Source organism: Microtus pennsylvanicus, chromosome 4 (assembly GCF_037038515.1).
Source record: "Microtus pennsylvanicus isolate mMicPen1 chromosome 4, mMicPen1.hap1, whole genome shotgun sequence".
In the NCBI taxonomy this organism is placed as follows: Eukaryota; Metazoa; Chordata; class Mammalia; order Rodentia; family Cricetidae; genus Microtus; species Microtus pennsylvanicus.
Window position 1 is genome coordinate 13074343 of NC_134582.1, and position 21077 is coordinate 13095419.

General features: G+C 48.3%; 1 protein-coding gene across 2 annotated transcripts in view; it reads left to right on the plus strand.

The window, feature by feature from the left end:
• Window positions 1–21077, plus strand: part of Mapk4 (mitogen-activated protein kinase 4) — a 133140-nt gene that overhangs the window by 102563 nt on the left and 9500 nt on the right. For both annotated transcript variants that reach the window (XM_075968321.1, XM_075968320.1), the window contains exon 3: window positions 18750–18894. In XM_075968321.1, coding sequence (XP_075824436.1) covers window positions 18750–18894 — 145 coding nt within the window. The remainder of the gene's footprint in view (window positions 1–18749; window positions 18895–21077) is intronic.

Consider the following 21077-nt stretch of genomic DNA (forward strand, 5'->3'; position numbering starts at 1 on the left):
GGGTTTGTTCTCTCCATGACCTCAAACTTCATTTTTTCCCTAGTCCTCCAGCAAGTGTGAGTAGGATTTCACTGTGGTTTGAATCCATCCATGGTTGACGGTGCTGAGCCTCCTTGGTGTGCATAAAAGCCTTTTACATGTCTCTGTGTATCTAGAGATCTTTGCCTATTTTAATTGGGTTATATTATTAATATTAATTTAGAACTTGGAGAGGCTTCATTTATTCTAAGTCCAAGTTCTGGGGCTTGTTGCTTCGCTTTCTTTATACCGTCCTCAAAAGTGTAAATGTTTTTAGGCTGGGTGTCTAGCTTGGTGGGAAAGCTCTCTGGCCTGGCAGGCTCAGGTCCTGGATTTTACCTTCAGTATCGCAACAGAAAAAGAAAACAGGTTTCCATTTCAGCAATATCCATCTTGGTTTTTTTAAAAATATTTATTTATTTATTTATTCATTTATTTATTTATTTTTAATGCAATATTCTATGCAGGTCAGAAGAGGGCACCAGACCTCATTACAGATGGTTGTGAGCCACCATGTGGTTGCTGGGATTTGAACTCAGGACCTTTGGAAGAGCAGGCAACGCTCTTAACCGCTGAGCCATCTCTCCAGCCCAGGTTTTTTTTTTTTTTGTTGTTGTTGTTGTTGTTACTTTAGTTTATGGTGTCTTAACTGAAGGGGCGTGGCCGATCGGAAGTTGTAATTAACCAAACCAACTTAAAATAATATTTAGCTTTAATAAACAGAAGAAAGGAAACTTACAAAACCAGGGTTCCAGCCATTCAGAAGAGCAGGAACACAAAGAGGAAGAAACAAGCGCACATGGGTATTTTATCTGTTTTTCTGTGGCCCCAGAGGGACACACACTAAACAGATGGTGATTGGCTAAAGTCTCCCATCACTTAACCAGGAAGCCACTGCCAGTCCTGTGTGCTTCCCGCTCCCAGACTATGTTTAGGGAGGATGCCTGGTTTAAAAGTGTGGCTAAAGCACGTCTTAAGCACGGCTCCAGACAGTGACCCTCGGCTCCAAGCTCTGTAGAGAACATTGTCTCTGTGACAGGTGTCTGATGCCTCCAGTGAGTCCTGCCAGAGACCCAGCAGGTCAGAACCCTAACAAGAGCATCCACAAATAATGCTAGTGACTCTTGATCAACTCTTGTTTCATAGATACATGGCTGTCACAGCCAGGTAAAAACTCTGAACTCAGCTATGTACCCAGAGAGACTTCTAGAAAAGGAAATGAGGGGAGGGGACGAGAAAGAGGAGAAAAGGAGATGGAGAGATGCCAACATGGTGGCCATCTTGCATAGCTCCTAACACTCCAAAATGTAACTTGCCTGAGGTAATGGCAGAGTCAGCTTTGTGGAGGGCGGCAAGGAACAGCAAAACAAAAACAAGTCTCTTTAGGAATTGTTGGATTTTCTCTTTTAACTTCAAATTGGTTTCTAGTCTGAACCTTCATAGTCCAAGCTGCCAAATGTAATTTAAGGTTCCCTGTTCCTACCTGTGGGCTTGCGCCATGATAAACTAAAATTCAGAAAGTCCGGCAAGTGAAGGAAGCCGTTCAGTCATAGCAAATTAAATTCTGTTCCTGGGGTGTTATGTACCAAGGCCGGAAATTGAATGAGGACATTTGAAAGATATTTCGAGTGACGGGGTTTGAGACAAAGGCTTTTTTTCTTAACCCTCGTGTGGCCAGAACTTTGCCCCACTCCCTGAACGGCTACCAAAGCTTTGCCTACCATCTGTTCTTTGCGAAATTATGCTTTTGAACAATAGCTGTTCTCAGATGTGGCTCTGGCTTAAACAGATTAGATCTACATGGTTTATACTTAATCACATTGCCAAATGTGGGGCACCTGTTCTTGTTACAGACCCACAGCTGGTTTTGCAAACAGACCACCAGTGCCCTCTATACCCCTGTACTGCAAGGTGTCCCTCCATCCAGCTTGGGCCCTCTTGATTCACCTGCTCTGGGAAGTGAGACTTCCCTGAAGTCCCAGTGTGCATGTATAGGTCCTTAGGAACCTTGGATGTCTGGAAGAGTCGGGAGCAAGGTTCAGTGGAGATTGTAGATTCTGGGCTGTGGGACCATAGAACAAGGCCCAATGAGGTCAGGTCTACATGTGCCCAGATAGCATGCAGATGGAGACAAACTTCCCTGAAACATGCATTCTCCAGATGGGACATATCTTCCAACACTCCACCTTAGTGCCTGCAAACATACCTTGCTCTCCCCTCTCTCATTTCCACCACCCCCACACACACCTACTCCCAAAACCTACTCTAGACTTCAAGAAAGGGGAGGGGCTAGTGCCAGCCATTGACATTTTGGACTTACAATGTAACTTTTACTTTTGCTATGAAAGGGAAAGATCCCTTGGGTATTTACCAGTAGGCGGGGCTGTATTTTTCAAGAAACCTTTTTGTCCTTGCTGTAGGAACCACAGCCCTTGTCTTTTATAATCTAGATCGTGAGTATTTCACCTGAACATCCCCGCAGGGCCGCACTCATCCCTTGTGACCCCCTCTGCCCTTGGCCTGGTGATGTATATAAGACCTTCAGGTCAGCCCACTGTACACAAGAGAGGATTTCCTTGGGTTTTGCTGGGGAGGATCCTGGAAGTTTAATGCCGAAGCAGCTGAGAGGATATATGCCCCAGTTCCATTCCTTAGGAACTCCATGCAGTTGGATGGACTGTGAACCTTCTCTGGCTTGCCTCTCCTAACCTATCAAAGGCAAACAGCATCAACCATATAGGATTACAGCGCTAAACAGAGTGCTCTGTACCATGCCTGGAGGGGGTAGGCAGTAAGCCAGAGCTCCTCCAAGATCTTACTTTGGATGGGAAAGACCAAGGGACACATGAAAGAAGACTGAAGGAGGAAAATAAGCTAGAAGCTGGGCCTCGGGAACTTGGGACAAAAATACCTGCTTCTGCCCATCCCAGCTTGACCAAGTATCCTCCTATGGGGTTCCTCGGGAGAGGAACTCTTTGAAGGGGTGGCTGGAGTCCAAGTTTTATATTCCTGAGTAGAGACAGGAGCTCCAGGCAGGAAAAGGTTAAAATACTCTACACAGGGTGACAACATAGAGGTGGTTTGTTGTCAGACTTAACAAACCGAGTTTGTTAGGGTCCCACATAGTAGGAAGAATTGACTTTTCAAAGCTGTCCTCTGGCCTTCCTACACCTGTAAACCATTACATAGAATGCAAGAAAAAAAAAGATCATGTTTCCTTTCTCTCTCTCTCTCTCTCTCTCGCACGTTTCTTCAGTCTACATCCAGTGTTCCCTGCTTACACATACATTTATTATCCACTTGTCACATCTAGCAATGGGGACCAGCAGAGACACTCTGAGCAGAGAAAAATGGCAGCAGATTGTCTGACAGGTAAGGAGACAGAGAGCAGAGGAGCAGATGAGTTGCCAGGCCCAGGAGAGAGAGACTATGGGCCCTTCTCCCGTGCTCCTCCACAGTGTTTCCCAGAGCTGCACTAAGATCTAGATTTTAGCCAATGTTCCAAATCTTGCCCCTTCAGAAGGTAATGAGTTATGTTCAGTGCATTTAAAAAAGCCAGTTGAGAATTTGTGCTGTGATGTGATGGTCATGGCCCCCCGTACATGCAAATGTCCCTTACCCTTTTTTTCCATCTGGTTCCCAATAGTACAGGAAGGGCCCATGTTATTAGGCCCATTTTACAGAGGAGAAAAATGAGGCCTCAAATGGCTGAGACTTTCCCAGTCTTAGAGACCTCGAGAATGGTGATCTGAAATTGACTCCGGAGCTTCTGTCCTGAAGTACAATCCTCTTCCCTCCAGACATTTTCAAGCATAGTACTTGGCATGCTGGGTCTGTGTGAGGCCACCTGGTTGTGGCAGGGACACGGCTTCCCACCTCTGAGCAGTGTGTGTTTGGTGTTCAGGACTCACATTTTCCGAGGAACCCCTCATCAGGCAAGTGTTAAACTTTCACTTCTTCACCATCCACCCCAGGTACTCAGACTACCCAGGGTCCTTGGCGTCCTTGGTGACCCCTTTCATGAGCCAAACGTGTCCCCCTCCCTCACATCACAAGCACCCCCCCTTCACTGGGATTCTGGGCCCTCAGTGTCCCACCGAGAGCCCTCTAGTGCACCTCTAGATGGCATTCTCCTAACAGAGCCAGCTCTTTCAGCCTGTGCCTTCTCCACCCAACACAGGCCTACGTTAAACACTTCATAGTGGGCTTAGACTGAGGACAAGCAGCCACGCTTTCCATTGTCTGTTGCTCCGTCCGATGCAGGGCAGGTGAGCTCCTAAAACAGAGTCTAGACTACAGTCCTAGCAGACAAAGTGGGCAGAGAGCTCGTGGGAATGTCAACATCACACATATACAGTAGATATTCCATTTTCCCCTATGTGGTGAGCTCCCTGAGGACCTGGCCCTTGAAGTGACCTTTATGGGTTCTAAAGATTTAGGTAAGCACAGAGAGGAAGCTGCCTTCCAGGCAGGGGCAATTACAATGTGCAAAGAGCAAAGGTGGTGGATGACCTCTATGGAGATAAGGGTCCCTGGGGAGAGGAGAGGGGAAGAGAGGGTCAGTAGTTGAGACTGGTCAAAAAGCTTGAATACAACATAACAAGCAAAATAGAGGAACCCATCAAAATAGACCTGAGAAAGGAGTCCGAAGTGGCTGGGGGCTTCTATCTGTTTCCCGCTAGTCCTGATGGCAGCCAGCAACACAGGAACTACAGTCTGCTGTGCCCATGAGGGACCCAGGCCAGAGACTAAGAGCATTGCTGTCAGTCACCAGAAAACGAGTTGCTGGCACAGGATTTGAACCCAGAGCCAAAGCAGGTGTTCTCAACACAGATTTGCAGCATCTGAGGACCCTTCTATCTGGCAGGGGAATAGCCAATGCGCTATTGAGATGGGAGCCAAGTCCTGCCAGGGGGGAAAAGTAATCATGCCGAAAACTTTTACACAGTAAACCGAGAGTCAGGCCTCCAGCAAAGCAGGGGCATTTACGAAGATTTGCAAGGAATTTTGACTTTTTTTCAATCAGGGCGTTGAGAAATTGGTTTAATGAAGTTCCTGATGAGCCCACATGCATAAAGTCCTGAGTTTGGATGTCTGGCACCCGTGCAAAAAAGCCAAGCATGGTGGCACACTATTACCGTCTTGGCACCAGAGAGGCAGAGACAAAAATGCTGGGGCATCCGACTAGCTAGCCTGACTGAGTCAGTTCAGGGACAGACCTTGGCTCCAAAGGAAAAGAAAGGTGGAGGGTAAAAATGAGTAAGTGACAGCCCTCCTCGCCAGCTGTGTCTATTACGGATGGGCTGCCCACCTCTTTGACCGTGCTGTTGGTTAACCATGAAACCCGGATTGCCATTCTCCTTTGGAACCGTCACAGTGCCAGGAGTCAGGACCAGAGTGCAGGAGCCTCATAAACACGAATCCTCTCCTGCAACCACCCCCACCCCCGCTTAGTCCCATCCCCTCCCCCAAATGACCAGCACAGCTCCATGTCTTTGGCTCCCTGGTTCTGGCTTCTTTTGAGGAGCCAAGTCCTTGCAGACGCATTGCATCTGGTGGAGGAGCAAGGTGCAGAGTGAACTCTGCCTGTTCGGGGGGGGGGGGGGGAGCAGAATGTGATTCTCATTGTTCTCTGAAAGTGATGCCAGGGTTTAGGCCCTTGATAAAGGAATCTAGAGGGACCAAGGAGGAAGTGGGGGATAACCAGGGAGAATGTTCTGGTGTCCAAAATCTCTCCAACCTTCTGGTGTGAGGAGGGAGGAATTCCCTTTCAAAATTATGGCAGCTTCTCTGAAGTCACCCCCACCCCTCAGTCTCTGAGGAAACTCTCCAAGGTGATCAGACCTCTAGATAATTTGTCTCCACATGTAAGCCCCTGGAACCTGTGGCTGACTTCAAAGTTCTAGAATACATCTTCACATTCCTTCCTAGCTTAGAAATTCTCACAAGAGCGTCCCTGTCCTCTCTGCCCACTCCTCTCGCTCTTTTCCTCACCATGGAGTTTGTGAAAGCTAACCTTGTGGCCACACACCCACACACAGTTACCTTCCACACTGGAAGGAATTCCCGAAGCCAGGCATTTGCTGGAGCCCAAGGCAAGGCAGAGTTAGGAATCCATTTAGCTGAGTTAGTGGGATGTGTTTACACGGATTTCTGTTACCTCTCTCTCTACAGTTACTGCCAACACTTAACCAATTAAGTTCCTCCTCCAATACTCTGTGACACACTGAATCAACTCGCTGAGGTCATTGAACAAAGGAACAAGGCCAACCCAGTGACTCAGAGCATGGGACTACAAGTGGGTGTCAGTAGTCTCCAAAATGCCCCCAAATCTTACAATTCATAGGCAAAAGGATATTTCATATTTACCGCATATTTGATAATCGTCCTGCACATGTCTAAGATCTACCAGTATCTAGTTTTGAACCTGAGAGGTGTCTTCAATCGCAACCATACTGTAGTCTCATCCATACTGGAGGAAGAGACCATATTATCTTTTCAATTATCTTCCAAGCGCTGCTTTAAATTCTGTGGGAAACTATATTACAAAATTCCCATAGAAAAGACAATTAAAAATTATGTGCACACATTTGCTACCTGTCATTTGCCAAGCGGCTAATTAGTGGAAATGTGATTTTCATGAATTCTGTGATATTTGCAGTATCTGCCAACTTTTCTGTAATTTGTTGCCATTTCTTCTTTGATTCAAAATAAACATTCATTTTCATACCTAATTTTATATTCACAATTTGGTATTTTTAAAAGATTCCCAAACCTGGTCCCACCTGGCCCTTTCTCTTAGACTTTCTTTGGACAGCCAGCTCCCAAATAATGACACATAGACCTATTATTAATTATGAGTTATGACTTTTAGCTTTGGCTTGTTGCCACCTAGCCTTTATAACTTTAATTAACCTGCTTCTCCTAATCTATGTTCTGCCACGTGACCCTCTGCCTCTCCTCCATTCCATATATACTTCCCTCTGTGTCTCGCTGGCATCTCTTTTGCAGCTGGATTTATTCCCGGGTTCCTCTCTTTCCGGAAGTCCCAGCTAACCTCTCCTGCCTAGCTATTGGCTGTTCACCTTTTTATTAAACCAATCATAGTGACACCTCTTCACACAGTATAAACAAATATCCCGAAACAAGGCTGGGTTTGGGGAGGCATGTTTGTTTACGATGGTGATGATTAGGGCATGCATGTGTGTGTGCGAGCATGCAAGCATGCATACATGTACATTAACACCAAGTGTCTTCTATCTCGCTCCACCTTATTTTTTTGAGACAGGGACTCTGAATCTGGGGCTCACGGATTGGCTACACTAGCTGGTCAGGGAGCTCTGGGAATCCTTCTGTTTCTGCCCTAGCCTCCAGCACTACGGTTAATGAGAGACTTGTGATGTTGCTACTGTGACCTCAGCTGCCTCCTCTGCAGAGCAAGGGCAGCAGAGATGGAGAGACGAGAGAGAGCAGGGAGAGCTGAGAGCGGTGGCCAGCCCACGGTCAGCACCCGCCAATGTGTCCTCTTTATTGCTCTAGCTGCTCAAAAGTGCTTTGGGAATGATAGTTTCTGTCTTTCTGAGTTGGGGGTGATGGTGTTTGGTAAAATTCAGAGTCTGGCAGCAGGGCTGACTGAAGACAGGTCAGCAGCCTAGAGGACTCAACTGGAACATTGTAGTGCCGCAGACCAGCGACATGGGAGTCTACAGCACTCTGCAGTGCCGAGATTGCAGGGCCCTCACTTGAACAGAAGCACTGCCTGTGTCCTGTGGGTTTTTGGCTTCTGAACAGCTCCCTTTTAACTGGTGGTCAATTCCTGGCATTAACTTTGGTTTGGGACTATCATTTAGCAAGAATTTCAAACAGGCAATCGGGGCATAGCCACCGTTCCTTTAGCTTAACGTCTGTGCTTCATCACTCGAAGGCGAAGTGAGCAACCACCCTGTAGATGGCGTACTGGGGAAGCTGAGCTAAAACAGCTAAAATCTACCCTTAGGGCTCGCTACCTGCTTTCCCCCTACCGTAAAACTGACAGCTGAGGGATCAGGCTGCTATAAATTGCACTTATGTAGCCTAAACAAGCCTCAAACTCATCATCCTCCTGCCTCAGCCTCTTGAGTGCTGCGGATCCTCAGGAAATGAGCTGTCAACTGCTGCTGTCAAATCCTTTCGGTGCCGAGCAAATGCTCAGTCAGCGTGACTTCCCTCCTCCCCCCAGATGTTCCCAGAACCTAAGTACTGTGTGTCAGTGAGGGGCCTGAGCCGAAGACTGGCAGGTGGGAGGGGGCAAAGCAAGCTTGCTGCCTCCTTTAAGTTAGGAGAAGACGGCAGAAAGGTGAGACTTCCGCTCATGATAACCCGATCTGTACTCAGATGTACCCTTGTGCTAGCTGCTGCCCCGGACCACTCGCCCCATGTCCTTCCCATGTTTGGTTTTGGTTTTCCTTCCCATACTTCTCTCCACGAACATGTTATACGTGTGACCGCTCAGCTGCCTTTCCTACTAAAATGCACACTCCTATTACACGGACTCTGTTTTGTTCCCTGCCGGCATCATGTCTCCACTCTGCAAATCATTGCTGAGTTTGACCTTGGCCACACCATTCAGCTCCCTAGACTCCCTTGGGCCACTTTGATAATGAAATACACCAATAAGAAAGCAACGCTGGGCACCGTGCCTGGCGCACCCGAAGTTCTCAATCCTCGCTGCCGTTTGATGAGTTATTTTCTAGATTGTGGTTTCCCCAGGATCAGCTGTGTGGAAAAGCTGTGTCGCTGTCAGGGACTTGGTTCATCCTGAGCGGAGCTAGAAATAGCAAACGGCGCTAATTAGGGACTATGAAATTGCTGCTTACCTTCCCAAAGCCAGTGAACTCAAGATCTCTCAGAGAGACCCCGCTTCTCAAATATGACTGCACGCTGGAGTCCACAGGGGACGCTTAACAATTATTGATGCCTGGATCTCACCCCAGAGACTCTGATGTCGTTGATGTGGCTGGTGGCCTGGAGAACAGGACTTTCTTAATTCCCCAGGTACTTTTAACCTGCAGTAGGTTTGAGAGTCCCTGCTCTACAGATTTCCGCTTAAAAGTCAGTGAGACAAACATTATTTATTTATGGCCTGGCAGTTCCTGGCTCTTCCTAAAGAGAGACATTTTCTGGAAGCCTGGCTCATTAAAAACTCATTGCTGTGGTCTAGCAGGCGCCCTCTCCTAAGAGACTGCTATTGAAGCAGGCTCAGCTGGAGAGTGTGTAAGTACAATATCCACTCTCAGGCCAGCCTGGGCTACATGGCAAGACCCTCCCTCGAGAAAGGAAGAGAAAGGGCAGGGGAGCTGTTGACTAATGCAGAGTTCAAAGGATGCTAGCAGAGAGAACCTGGGAGGTTCCAGCAGCTAGACCAAGGATACAGGTTTAGCTAACCACAGTGGGAGCAATCTCTGCAGGGGGGCTATGGCAGACACATTTTCTGTATACATTGTTAACATTCACATGAACCAGAAGGCTTCATGACCCCTCTGGGCCTCACCCAAAGTATGGTGGCAGGCTTTGCCATTTCCCACGGACGGAGGCTAGGGCCCTTGCCACAGCCAGGCCCATCTCAGCACCACGCATTCACTCAGGACATCCTCCACTCCCTGTGGGGGCAGAGAGGAGGGTCTCAGGGGCCAGCTGGCTACTAACCCAGCTCCAGGTTCTGGAAGAGATCCTGTCTCAAGAGGCAAAGAATGCCAGCAAAGGACACTGCATCCAGTCCAGCTCTGATCTCCAATGGCTGCCACATGAGATGCCACCACAGTGCATCCCCCACCAGCGCAGACCAACCCGCTCTAGCTACGATGCTTTCCTTGTCAAGACGGTAGCCCCCACTGCCCCCCATCTCTCTCCTCTGCCTCGTTGGGCTTCCACCTCTCCTCAAATGGTTGCTTTTGTGCTATACGTGTGAGTGAGTGAGTGTGTGTGTGTGTGTGTGTGTGTGTGTGTGTGTGTACACGAGATAAAGAGAGCTGCACCAGCAGAAACCAGAGAACAATGTTGTTCCGTAAGCACCACCCACTCTGCTTTCTGGTTTTTTGCTTTTGAGACAGGGTCTCTCACTGGCCTGGAGGTCACCATGCAGGCTGGGTTGTCTGGCCTGAGCCCCGAGGATCCACCTGTCTCCAGCCTCCCCAGTGCTGGGGATACAGCTGTGTGGCTGCAGTTTTCATGTGGGTTCTGGGAATTAAACTCGTGTCCTGGTGTTATGTCCTCATGCTCACGCGTCAAGCACTTCACTATCCGATCCGTCTCTCCAGCCCTAATTTTATTCTTCTTTATGGCTGAGGCTATCACGTTGTCTTTATTAGTTTGCCTGCTGATGGCCATCTAGGCTGGTTCCATCTAGGCTGGCGTCCTGGCTATTGTGAGTAGTGCAGCAAGTAAACCCGATGTGAGTGTCTCTCTAGCACACTGGCTCAGATCTGTGCAGATATATTCCTGCCCAGGAATGTGCGTGTGTTGTTAGTTCAGAAGGGTTCTAGCATGCTTCAGATGACTGCCAGCACAAACACGAATCGCACCTTCAGAACGAGAAGGCTGTGGACAAGGAGGCCACAGATTTCTGCCTAAGCAGGGGTGCTGGGAGACTGCTGCTCTTCTAAGTGATCTTTCGATGAGGACCCCACAGCAAAGGCTTAACCTCTGAAATGGGTCCGTCTGCTGCTGCGTTGAGGAAGTGCCCCTAGCCTGTTAGCAAAGCTAGTCATCGGTTCCTAGTCAGCTCAGGGTTAGAGATCAACGAGAGTGCTCAGCCTAAATGATGCTTCTGTTCCACTTCTTCCAGTGCCAAAGGGCACTTCGAAAGAAGGGGCACAGAGAATGTAAGAACCAGAGGGCGGGGAGGGGTGCTGTGAAATGCTGTCTTCTGCATATGGCCTGACCATGGCACACGTAAACTCACTCACTGCAGCCAGGGTTACCTAGACAACAAGATCTGCACAAGATAGGGCCTATCAACATCCTTTCACAAATATGGGGGCGGGGCTCGCGCTTTTGGTTAAGGTGCTGAGAGGGGAGACATTTTCTTCAGTGATATGGCTGTTAATAAATTGTCTATGCTCCAATAAATAACTCAACACTTGCTCATGCAAGCATCCCTGATTATAACTCAGCGGGCCATTAAAAAGAAGACATGAAGGGAGGAGACTTGGAAGAAGAGGAAGAGGGGGTGAGAGAGGGAAATAGGGAGTAAAATGAACAAAATAATATATATATTTATATATATGAAATTGTCTACAAATTTAAAAAATACATTTAAAGGAAGCAGAGGTGAGGAGAGGCAGAAGCAAGATCGATCAGTGAGTCTAGCTGCTCGCTGTCTAGTCTAGTTACCCGAATTCAATCTCTGGAACCTACATGGTCGGAGAGAACTGATACCCCAAAGTTACACTTTGTTGTTTTAAAGACAAAGTATTAAGAGAGTTGCTAGCCCAAGAGAGGGCTCCCCCCACCCCAGAGGCAGGTGACGTCAGGATCAGCTTGTAGAGTTGAGAAATAGAATCTGCATTTAATCAATCAAGGCCTCCAGGTGATTTGGGTGTACCCCAGAGTCTGAGGAGCCTTGCTTCAGGACATTCACTAAAGGCACAGTATTGGTGCACGCCTTCTTGAAGCTGTCTGTTCTGTGTTTGGATTCTGTGCCTGTCCTGAGAGCCCAGTGCCCACATGAACTGTCATTGCAGTCTTTTATGTAAGGGGCAATGGAGCTCCTCTGCAGATTACAAGCCAGTGTTAAATCCTAGCTCTGCCACGTGCAACCCACGTGACTTGTCCTTTCTGGTCCTGTGTCCTTCCTGAGATGACTGTTAGGAGAGCCCTGACCCTCAAATGGCATTGTGAGCACAGAGAGAGTTGATCCATATAGAGCAGTTAGAACACGAGTTGACGGAACTGGATCGCCATTAGCGAGTGTTACCAGAGCACAGATGTCACACTCAGCTCCAGCCCCCCTGTGCACCTCAGAGACAAGCAGCTCCTCAGATGGCAGCCTTAAGTGTCTGAGTGTGGCTCTCACGTCACCCCTCTGCGTCCTGTAGACTACACGTGCCCATCTTGTTCTGCCTTTGTGCCAGGCTTTTGATTTCCCCAGCCTGCCCACAAGGATGGCTCCTGTGAACCCAAGCCCTGCAAGGATCACATTTCCTCCACATCCATATCCGCCACAGTCCATTGCCACCACCCTCAACCCTGAGGCTGAAAGTGACACTTCTCTTGGGGTTTGACCTAGTTTCTCCTCCCAGATCTCCTGGGAACATGTGTATGCCCACCCCCCCCTTCTCAAGGAAGTGTGTTCAGGGCACTCTCTGGCCTCCTTCACTCCTGAAGTACAGTTTAACTGTTGCCTGTGCCTCTCCCCTGGATGGCACGTGTCTCCAGGGCAGTCCCTGTGTATAGATACCAACCAGGTAGGACCTGGGTAGGCTATTCCACTTCCAAGAAGAGTTACAACCAAGGCTGGGGTGGGAGTGGCTGGGGAGATGACTCTGTGGATAAAGTGCCTGCTAGACATGTATGAAGACCTGAGTTCGGATGCCCAGCACTCATGTCAAGAGCCCGGTATAGCAGCATGCATCTCTAAGTCAGTCCTGTGCTTTAAGGGTCTCGTGGCCAGCTGGCCTAGCACACTTGGTGAGTTTTGGGTTCACTGAGAAACCTGTCTCACAAAACAAAATGAAAATCAAGAGAGGAAGACACCTGACATCAACCGTTGCCTATACACACACACACACACACACAGGCTGGGGAAGGATTCTATAAAACACTGACTTGAGGCTGGACACAGCATATGTCCCATATCCATAGTAACCATGGTGATTTCCTGGTCATCCTTTTCATATTAATATTTCATCATTCTCACCACATGATACTCTATATATTTCCCCTGGGAAATGGCCCATGTTGGGTTCCCAGATTGCATTCTGGAAACTTCTCAGGAAGAGAAGCCATTTGAACCCCTTACATCCTGGCCTGGGAGTGGTGGCCACATTAAACATCCACTCAGGAGGAGAAACAACCCTTCCTGCCAACATGCACGTGCGTGTGCATATGCACACAGGCACGCACGCACAGTGGAGGGGACTGAGGTTTGATTCATGGAGAAGGTAGTCCTACTCACTCACACCTGGAAGGGATTAGTGGCCACCTAGCCATTAAAGGGTTTGGTAGGCTAGAGCAGGGGAGACATGGAGGGGTGGGCGGGCAGGCAGACCTGGTACCCACCTGCCCAGTGTAGCTTGCTGGGGTAGTGACAGCCCCTGCTGCTAGAGTAATATGGATCTAAACTATTCTGAGTCCCTACACAGGCAGCAGGGAGGGCTGCCCCTGCTCCCCCTGGGAAGGGAACACTCAGAGCTTTAATTATACCTTCTGTCTAGATCAACCGGGGCCACAGTTACACTCTGTGCAGGGCAGCTGCTGCTAGATCACTTCCCAAACACTTTGAAGCCATTGAAAGCAAAACCTTCTATGGATTCTATACAAAAAGGCAGCAAAATAGCCTGGTGGGAACAGCTGCAGCGGGACAGACTGTATCCAGCTACCATCCCTGCTCCCCCATTGTGCCTCTGGAGTCCTTCTTGGCCACCAAAGGAAGGGAGAGCAGCAGGTGAGACCATCTGAAGCATCACCAGCCCTGCCCTCTGTATACCGCGAGGGGGTCAGGGAGAACTGCCTGAGCCTGGGGGCTGCTAATCTTCTCGGAGCAGCGATGCTTCACAGTCTTATGGAGATCCCTGCCTGTGACCCCTGCCTGCAGAATTGTGCTCTATGCATGCGCTGCCTCTCAGGGCGCATCCCCTGCACCCAAGATGACAACTCTGAGCCCTGATGACAGGCTTCATACTGATGGAGCCGCAGGCAGCACAGAGAGGCCAGTGGAGGGCCTCCCTCTCACTGATGTATGAGCCCTCCTGCTGACAAATCAAGCCCCGTGCCTAGATAGTTGTAGGTTTTCTTTTCCTAGGAAATTCTGAATGTCACTCCAGCCTACTCAACCATCACTCCTCTTTTGGATTCAAAGCATCAGTATGATGTCATGAACTACTCCACCCTAGGCTTCCTCCAATCACGTCACTAGGGTTTGTCCAGCCAGGATTCCCTGGCCCCAGTGTTCAGCCCCTATTTGTCCCAGGCCTTCTCTTGGTACAGAGCTTAGGATACACACAGACTTCCCAAGTCCTCTGTGTCCTCTAGCTTCTCAGTACACCCCTATTTATCTTTTTTTGTAAAGACCTTGGAGGGCCAGCATCCATAAGGAAATAACTGTAGTGAGGTTATCACTAATCCAGTGGGTTGTTGTTTTCCTTGAAAAGTAAAGAACTGTCTTAGCTTGTATCACAATCTAGTTCAAAACTGTGGCCTGTGAGCAGTCTTGCCGTGTAAATGAGGAGGTGTTTCTGAAGGAAGTTCTATGTCCTCCGTTTTCTCCAGCCTTAGGCTCTACAGTAAGGTGGATTACTTCCAGAACATTCGATCTGAGCCTGCCTATCGACTTCTTGGTGACAACTCTCAAGCCACCTCTGTCAGTCCCACCCTCTGGCTAGGAAAGAGAACCAAGCCATTCTTGCTCTGTAACCGAGCCACCCGGAAGTGAAGAGCTCCAAACGCTTTGGCTTGTCCCTGTGATTTATAGAATTACAGGAAGCTATTGTACACACGGCAAGGTGTCCTGTTCTAAGTGCAGAGAGTCAGACTCAAAAGGCCACAAACTGGTTTCACTTCTATGGTATCGTGTTTGAAGTAAGTCCAGGAGACGGCTGGTGCATGAAGCATGCTTGTAATATCAGCACTCGGAAAGCAGAGGCCGCAGATTCAAGAGTTGGAGGCTGGGGCGGTTGAGTAGGTTAAGAGAATGTGGATTCGGTTCCCAACAGGTGGCTCACAACTGAAACTCCAGTTCTTGGGGAGTCTATGCCTTCTTCTAATTTTCAAGAGCAATAGGCTTTTACTCAGTGCACATAAATACACATGCAGGCAAAAAGTTGTGCACATATAAATAAAAAATAAGAACAGGGGTTCAAGGCCAGCCTTCATAGAAGGCTTCAATGGTAAGACTTTGTCAACAAACAAAGTTGAAAAATACAAAAATTCAGGGGAACAGAAAACAATGGTTGCCAATGCTTGGGGCTAGAAATGACCAAAAGGAGATGTGATGGAATTGTTGGGGATAACTGAGCTATGAAATACCAAGACCAGGACAGTAGAGGCTCCCTTGACACAACTCACAGAAGGGGGCTAAAGAGACGGCTCAGTGGTTCAGATCACTGGCTATCCTTCCAGAGGATCCAGGTTCAATTCCCAGTACCTACATGGTGGCTTGCAACCCTTTCTAACTCTTTGTAAAAGTCCAGGAGATCCTATGTCCTCTTCTGGTCCCTCAGGACACTGCACAAATGTGAGCTCCTACATACATGTAGGCAAAACACCCATACCTATAAACCTATAAAATAAAAGTTAGGGGAAAGGGAACCTCATAGAACCACACACGGAAAGGGCAAATTATCCTCTATAAAAATTACATCTCAATCAACCTGACTTTTTAAAAGTGAAACTACTATAATTATACTCACTCTTCCTTTTTAAAATGAGGCAAACCATGAGCGCTATCACCCCTAGAGAGCCTCCCCTCCCATCTTGGAAAGTAGGAAGTGGAAGCGAGCATGAGGTTGAGTGTGTTTGGAAAGAAGAGCCAATGAGTCCCACAGAACCTTCTCATTAGACAGGGTTCAGACCGCCCAAGGGTGGTGCTCATCCCTTTTGCCAGTTCTTCAGAGTCTTTAGTGTTGCTGCCAGGGAGATACACAGAGACTGGGCAAGGAAGGAGCATTTGTGAAACAAATGAGAGATGTTCCCCATGAGGGTCACCTGATGGTCTTGGGGATGGGTGGGGTGACAGACCGAGGAGCTCAGAGATGACTCTGTCTCAGGTGTTTTATCCAGGTAGGACCATCCAGCCAGCGGATATGAGGAAAGTGAGAAGCAGCTTCTGGCACTGCAAGTCAGGCATGGAGGTCAAAGATGGGCATATTTTAGCCATCTAAAGGACATCCTGAGGACAGAAGGGGAAATGAAGTCTCACTCATTTCCTTTCCCTATCTACCCCCAAGAGATCACCTCTGTGACTCCAAGACATGTGATTAGGGAGCCAGCGAGTAACTAGTTCTCCAAGGACCACCAGCCTAGATGTCTATCCTACTCAGGGTTTCCATTGCTGTGATGAAACGCCATGACCAAAAGCAACGTGGGGAGGAAAGGGTTTATACCTTCCACATCACAGTTCATGTCAGGAAAAGAACTCAAACAGCAGGAACCTGGAGGCAGGAGCTGACGCAGAGGCCATGGAGGGTGCTGCTTACCGACTTGCTTCCGTGGCTTGCTCAGCCTGCTTTTCTTTTAGAACCCGGGACCTCCAGCCCAGGGATAGCACCGCCCACAATGCCCTCCCACATCAATCACTAATTAGGAAAATTCTCTACAGGCTTGCCCCGCAGTCCAATCTTATGGAGGCATTTTCTCAGTTGGGGTTCCTATCTTTCCTGATTCTAGCCTATCAGGCTGACATAAACTAGCCAGTACAATGTCCTCAAAGTCAGCCAGGAAGTAGTGCATGCCTTTAATCCCAGCACTCGGGAGGCAGAGGCAGGCAAATCTATGAGTTCAAGACCAGCCTGGTCTACAAGAGCTAGTTCCAGGACAGGCTCCAAAGCTACAGAGAAACCCTGTCTCAAAAAAAAAAAAAAAAAAAAACCACAATGTCCTTAAAGTCAGTTGAACCTGGATGCTGTCTAGCTGGCGATAGCATCAGATCCTACTGGGAAGTCCCAACTTTAGACAGCAGTACCAAGTCCCTGTCTCTGGAAGTTTTGACCCAGCAGCTAGGCTTCCATGACCTCTCCCTGGATTCAGCTCATTTGGTTCAGAACGCAAGGACACACGTCCACAGGTTGAAGTTCAAAGAACACAGATGAGGGGCTGCAATAAGGTGAAATATGGTGCAAAGGTGTGGGACATCCAGGCTTTCTCTGGACACACCACCTTCAAGGAAAGCCTGCCCCGTCTGTCTTCATGGAGACTTCCCTAACCAAGCCCGACTGAAATGTATGCAATTGTATAGAAAGGTGACTGGACCAAAAAAATTAAAATATTGAAATAGGTCAGACAAAACTCTCAGAGTGAGCAGGGCACCTAGGTTCTTCCTGATCCCTTTGCAGCCTGTTTATTTCTGGTTTGTAGAACAAGAACCCCCAAAAATGAGAGGTGCCTTTATGGTCGGTATTGGACAAGGATAGATCCGAGAATGTCTTTATAACCAACTCCAAGACAGAAAGATGCAAGAAAATTAGAGCTGCCATCAGCTGCCCTGGGTGTGAAGGATTCTAGTTGCCAGGGCCTGACTTGGGGAGGGAAGTAGGAGCCAGGAGCAAACCCCCAAATCTACACATGACAATATCACAAGCATCTCCCCTCAGCCCTCCCTTTATTTTTCCAGTCTTGAGCCTACTCTTCATCTTTGCTCTGCCAGTGAAGAGGCGTCAGACTCATGCATCAAAAGCTCCTGGGTACCTGGGCTTCCTCATTTTTTCATCTGGTTTAACCTGAGTCTGTGATACTCTTTATATCTGAACAAAGAAAAATTTGGATGCCAAACTGGGAGCCACAGCAAATAGCAAGACCAATCCCAGAATTTCCTATGGTCCTCTTAGTCCTAACGTTTACCTACAAATGAGTCTTTGGATTTTCATTCAGTGATAAACCATTCCAGGAAATCCACACCGACAATCTGGCTACACTGTCCAGCCCAGTTTCTGAATTACAGAGAAGACTAGTTCTATGTTGCCTAAATGTATTTCCCTGTCTGTGCATCAAATGTTGTCACCATGTGCAACTGGGACTGAACCCAGACTACAAATCATAAACAGTGACCCAAATCAGCCAAAATATCTAATCCTCAATGTGTGTGGGTCATAACACCCTTGGGCAAACCTGTATCTCAAAAATATTTATATTGCGATTCATAACAGTAGCACAATGATGGTTATGAAGTGGCAATGAAAATAATCTTATGGTTGGAGGTCACCACAACATGAGGAACTGTATTAAAGGGCCACAGCATTAGGAAGGTTGAGAATCATTGCTTAAGCTCTGTAGAATCCCCAGGCTCTCCTGGTCCTACAGAAGCCCTGGCTGCCCTGTGACTCAGGGCAGTTTTGGTGGGTGTTATCATTTGCCTGTATCTTTAAGGTCTTTCCTGTTCTCATCAGGGACCTGCCTGGTACCTGTTGGGACAGTGTTAATTCCCATCATCAGTACCAATTTCACTGGCTCAATTTCAAATCTATGGCTACTTCTCAGATTCAGCTACCAGATAAATATAATTCCAATGTTTTATAACATTAGTTGATGGCAGCAATGAACTTGAGCATGGCTCCTCTTCACTTTTCTCTGCACCAGTGTGAACAGACTTGGTTATATCAGGGGGTGTGGAAAGCCATTCATTCCAAAATAATGATACCCTGGATCCCTCCCTTCTATGATGAAGAATCCTCTCATAAGGTTCCACAGCTATGGTCAAGAGAAAAGGAACAAGGGCAGGAGGGATTCTGGAAGGAGCTCCAATCCTCCCTGTGAGGAAAACCAAGAGGGTGGGAGGGATGGCAGATCTCTGGCTGATAACATAGAGGACTTTATCTTTTTAGGGTTATCTGTCGGAAGGGTTGGTGACAAAGTGGTACCGTTCTCCACGACTGCTCCTGTCTCCCAACAACTACACAAAAGCCATCGACATGTGGGCAGCTGGCTGCATCCTAGCTGAGATGCTCACAGGGAAAATGCTCTTCGCTGGTAAGTTACTAACCAAGGCCCCGTGCTTCCTTCCCAGTGTTGTTCAAACCGTGTACAAAACACTCCCTGAGCCCCCAAAATGCTAATCATTTGCTGAAATACTTCCGTGGTTTTTATGATACTTCTTGTAGACATAGTATTATGATTTCATACAAAAATATTATAAAAGCTCAAATTAGCCTTATGAGCACAGGACTTCTGCAATTAACTAGCCATTTTGCTGTGTTCTGATACCACCACCTCAGTGGAGTACATGAAGAAATTGGGCATAGATGCTCTGTACACCCAGACCGTAGGCCTGACTGCTCTTAATTCAGGAGAACCCATTTTACCCTCATCCTGTCGTGCTGGTTAGCAGCCAACTGTCCGCTGCTCCTTCTAACTCGTCCCTGGGTTGCCAGCTTCTACCTCCCTCTCTGGACCAGGTCTCAAGACCTGCTTCTCAGGTTGTTTCCTCAATCTTAGATCCCTCCAACCTCCCCCGTTTCCCACCTATTGGCACAAAATGATGCTCTCGCTGGCTCTCGAAATTTTAAACCAGCCCCGGTCCCTCAGGCTACAGTGTTGGAGAACCAAGGCTATGCTCAAGCAGACAGTGACATCCAGAGCTTCGTTACCAGGGAGGTAGGAAAGCCAACAGCTAGTAAGAGTGTCTCTAACCCCAAGGACACGTCAGAAGAGAAGGGAGAGAGGTCACAGTGGCAGCACCCGGCTCCCGGTTTCCAGTGGCTCCTTAATAAACTCAGAATGTCAATGTCCCTCCCTCAAGTAACATCTATCCCCAAAGCTCACCAGGGATGATGACAGCATCAGTTTCCCACGTGGATTTATGTCCTTGGCTTCTCTGAGAAATTCATGTTCCCCAGCTCCAGGAAGCAGTGAAAGCCAGGGCTTACCATACATTAGCCTGAGCTGGCACCTCCTGGTGTGCCAACAGGATGGGTTTCTTTCCCAGACATTGTAAGTGTCAGAAGTCATCCGACTTCTCCAAGGTGTTGATGGAAGAGTTGATGGGCCCCCAGGGCTGCCTGACTCCCAGGTTCCTGCCCTTTCTCCACGGCATAGTTCATGAGACCCCACTTGCTGCCTCAGGTAGGACACAGTAGCTTCCTAGCAGGGGCTCACAAAGGAGAAAAAGGACTCCCAGCTCAGGGCTGTGTGTTACTGGTCTCTGTGTCACAGGGGAGAGGAGTGGGTTAGAGAGTACCAGCATCTGTCTTTGACTTGATCATTGCTGACCTTTTAGTCCCCTAGAAAATGATTAAAGTGCTCGTCTAGAGAGAATAGCCCACAAGAGCCTCCTAAAGTCCCTTAGCTGACTCTCTTTGAGCTCAGGACAGGGAGAAAAGACCTCTCTTTAAGGGACTTCCCAAAGCTGTGGGCCCTTGAATAGGCATAGTGCTGGATGAAGTACTAAGGTATGATACTCCCCAAGCCATCAGCTGTGGAAGACTGGGACTCTGCAGAAGCCAGTGGACAAAGGGGGGCTCCTGTGCAAGTGAGTGGCCGGGGAGGCCTTTCCAGGAGGGATGAGTATGAGGGTCCAGCCTGGCAGAGAGGAATCAGAAGAGCCTTGAGGCTGAGAGGAAGGAAAAACCGCCTTACAGCAGGGAGAACTTGCACATTCAGCGTGGTGCCTGGCATAGAGCAGGCTCCTGGCCTAGTTAGCATCCTATTGCTGTGAAGAGACACCATGACCAAGGCAATGTAACAAAAGAAAACAAATAATTGTGGCTTGCTTACAGCGTCAGAGGGTGAGTCCATGACCAACATCCTGATCTGCAGGCAGCAGGGAGAGAGACACTGGGCCTGGTGTGGGCTTTTGAACCTCAAAGCCCACCCCTCAGTGACACACCTCCAACAAGGCCACACCTCCTAGTCATTTCCAAAACAGTTCCACTCCCTGGTGACTAAGTATTCAAACTTGAGAGGATGGACTACGGAGGCCATTCCCATTCAAACCACCACAGCACTCAGTATATAACTATTGAATGAATGAGCAAATGGGTGAGTCACTGCCTGTCTCTATCCACCCAACCATGTCTCCTTCTGACCTGGCAGAAGCCACCTTCCGCCCTGTGCCCACACAAGGAGTGTGCTCAGAGGGCCTTCTGGAGCCAACAGTTATTCCCTGAGACTTTCCTGGATGGGCTCCTCCTGTGGAAACTTAAGGCTCTCTCTAG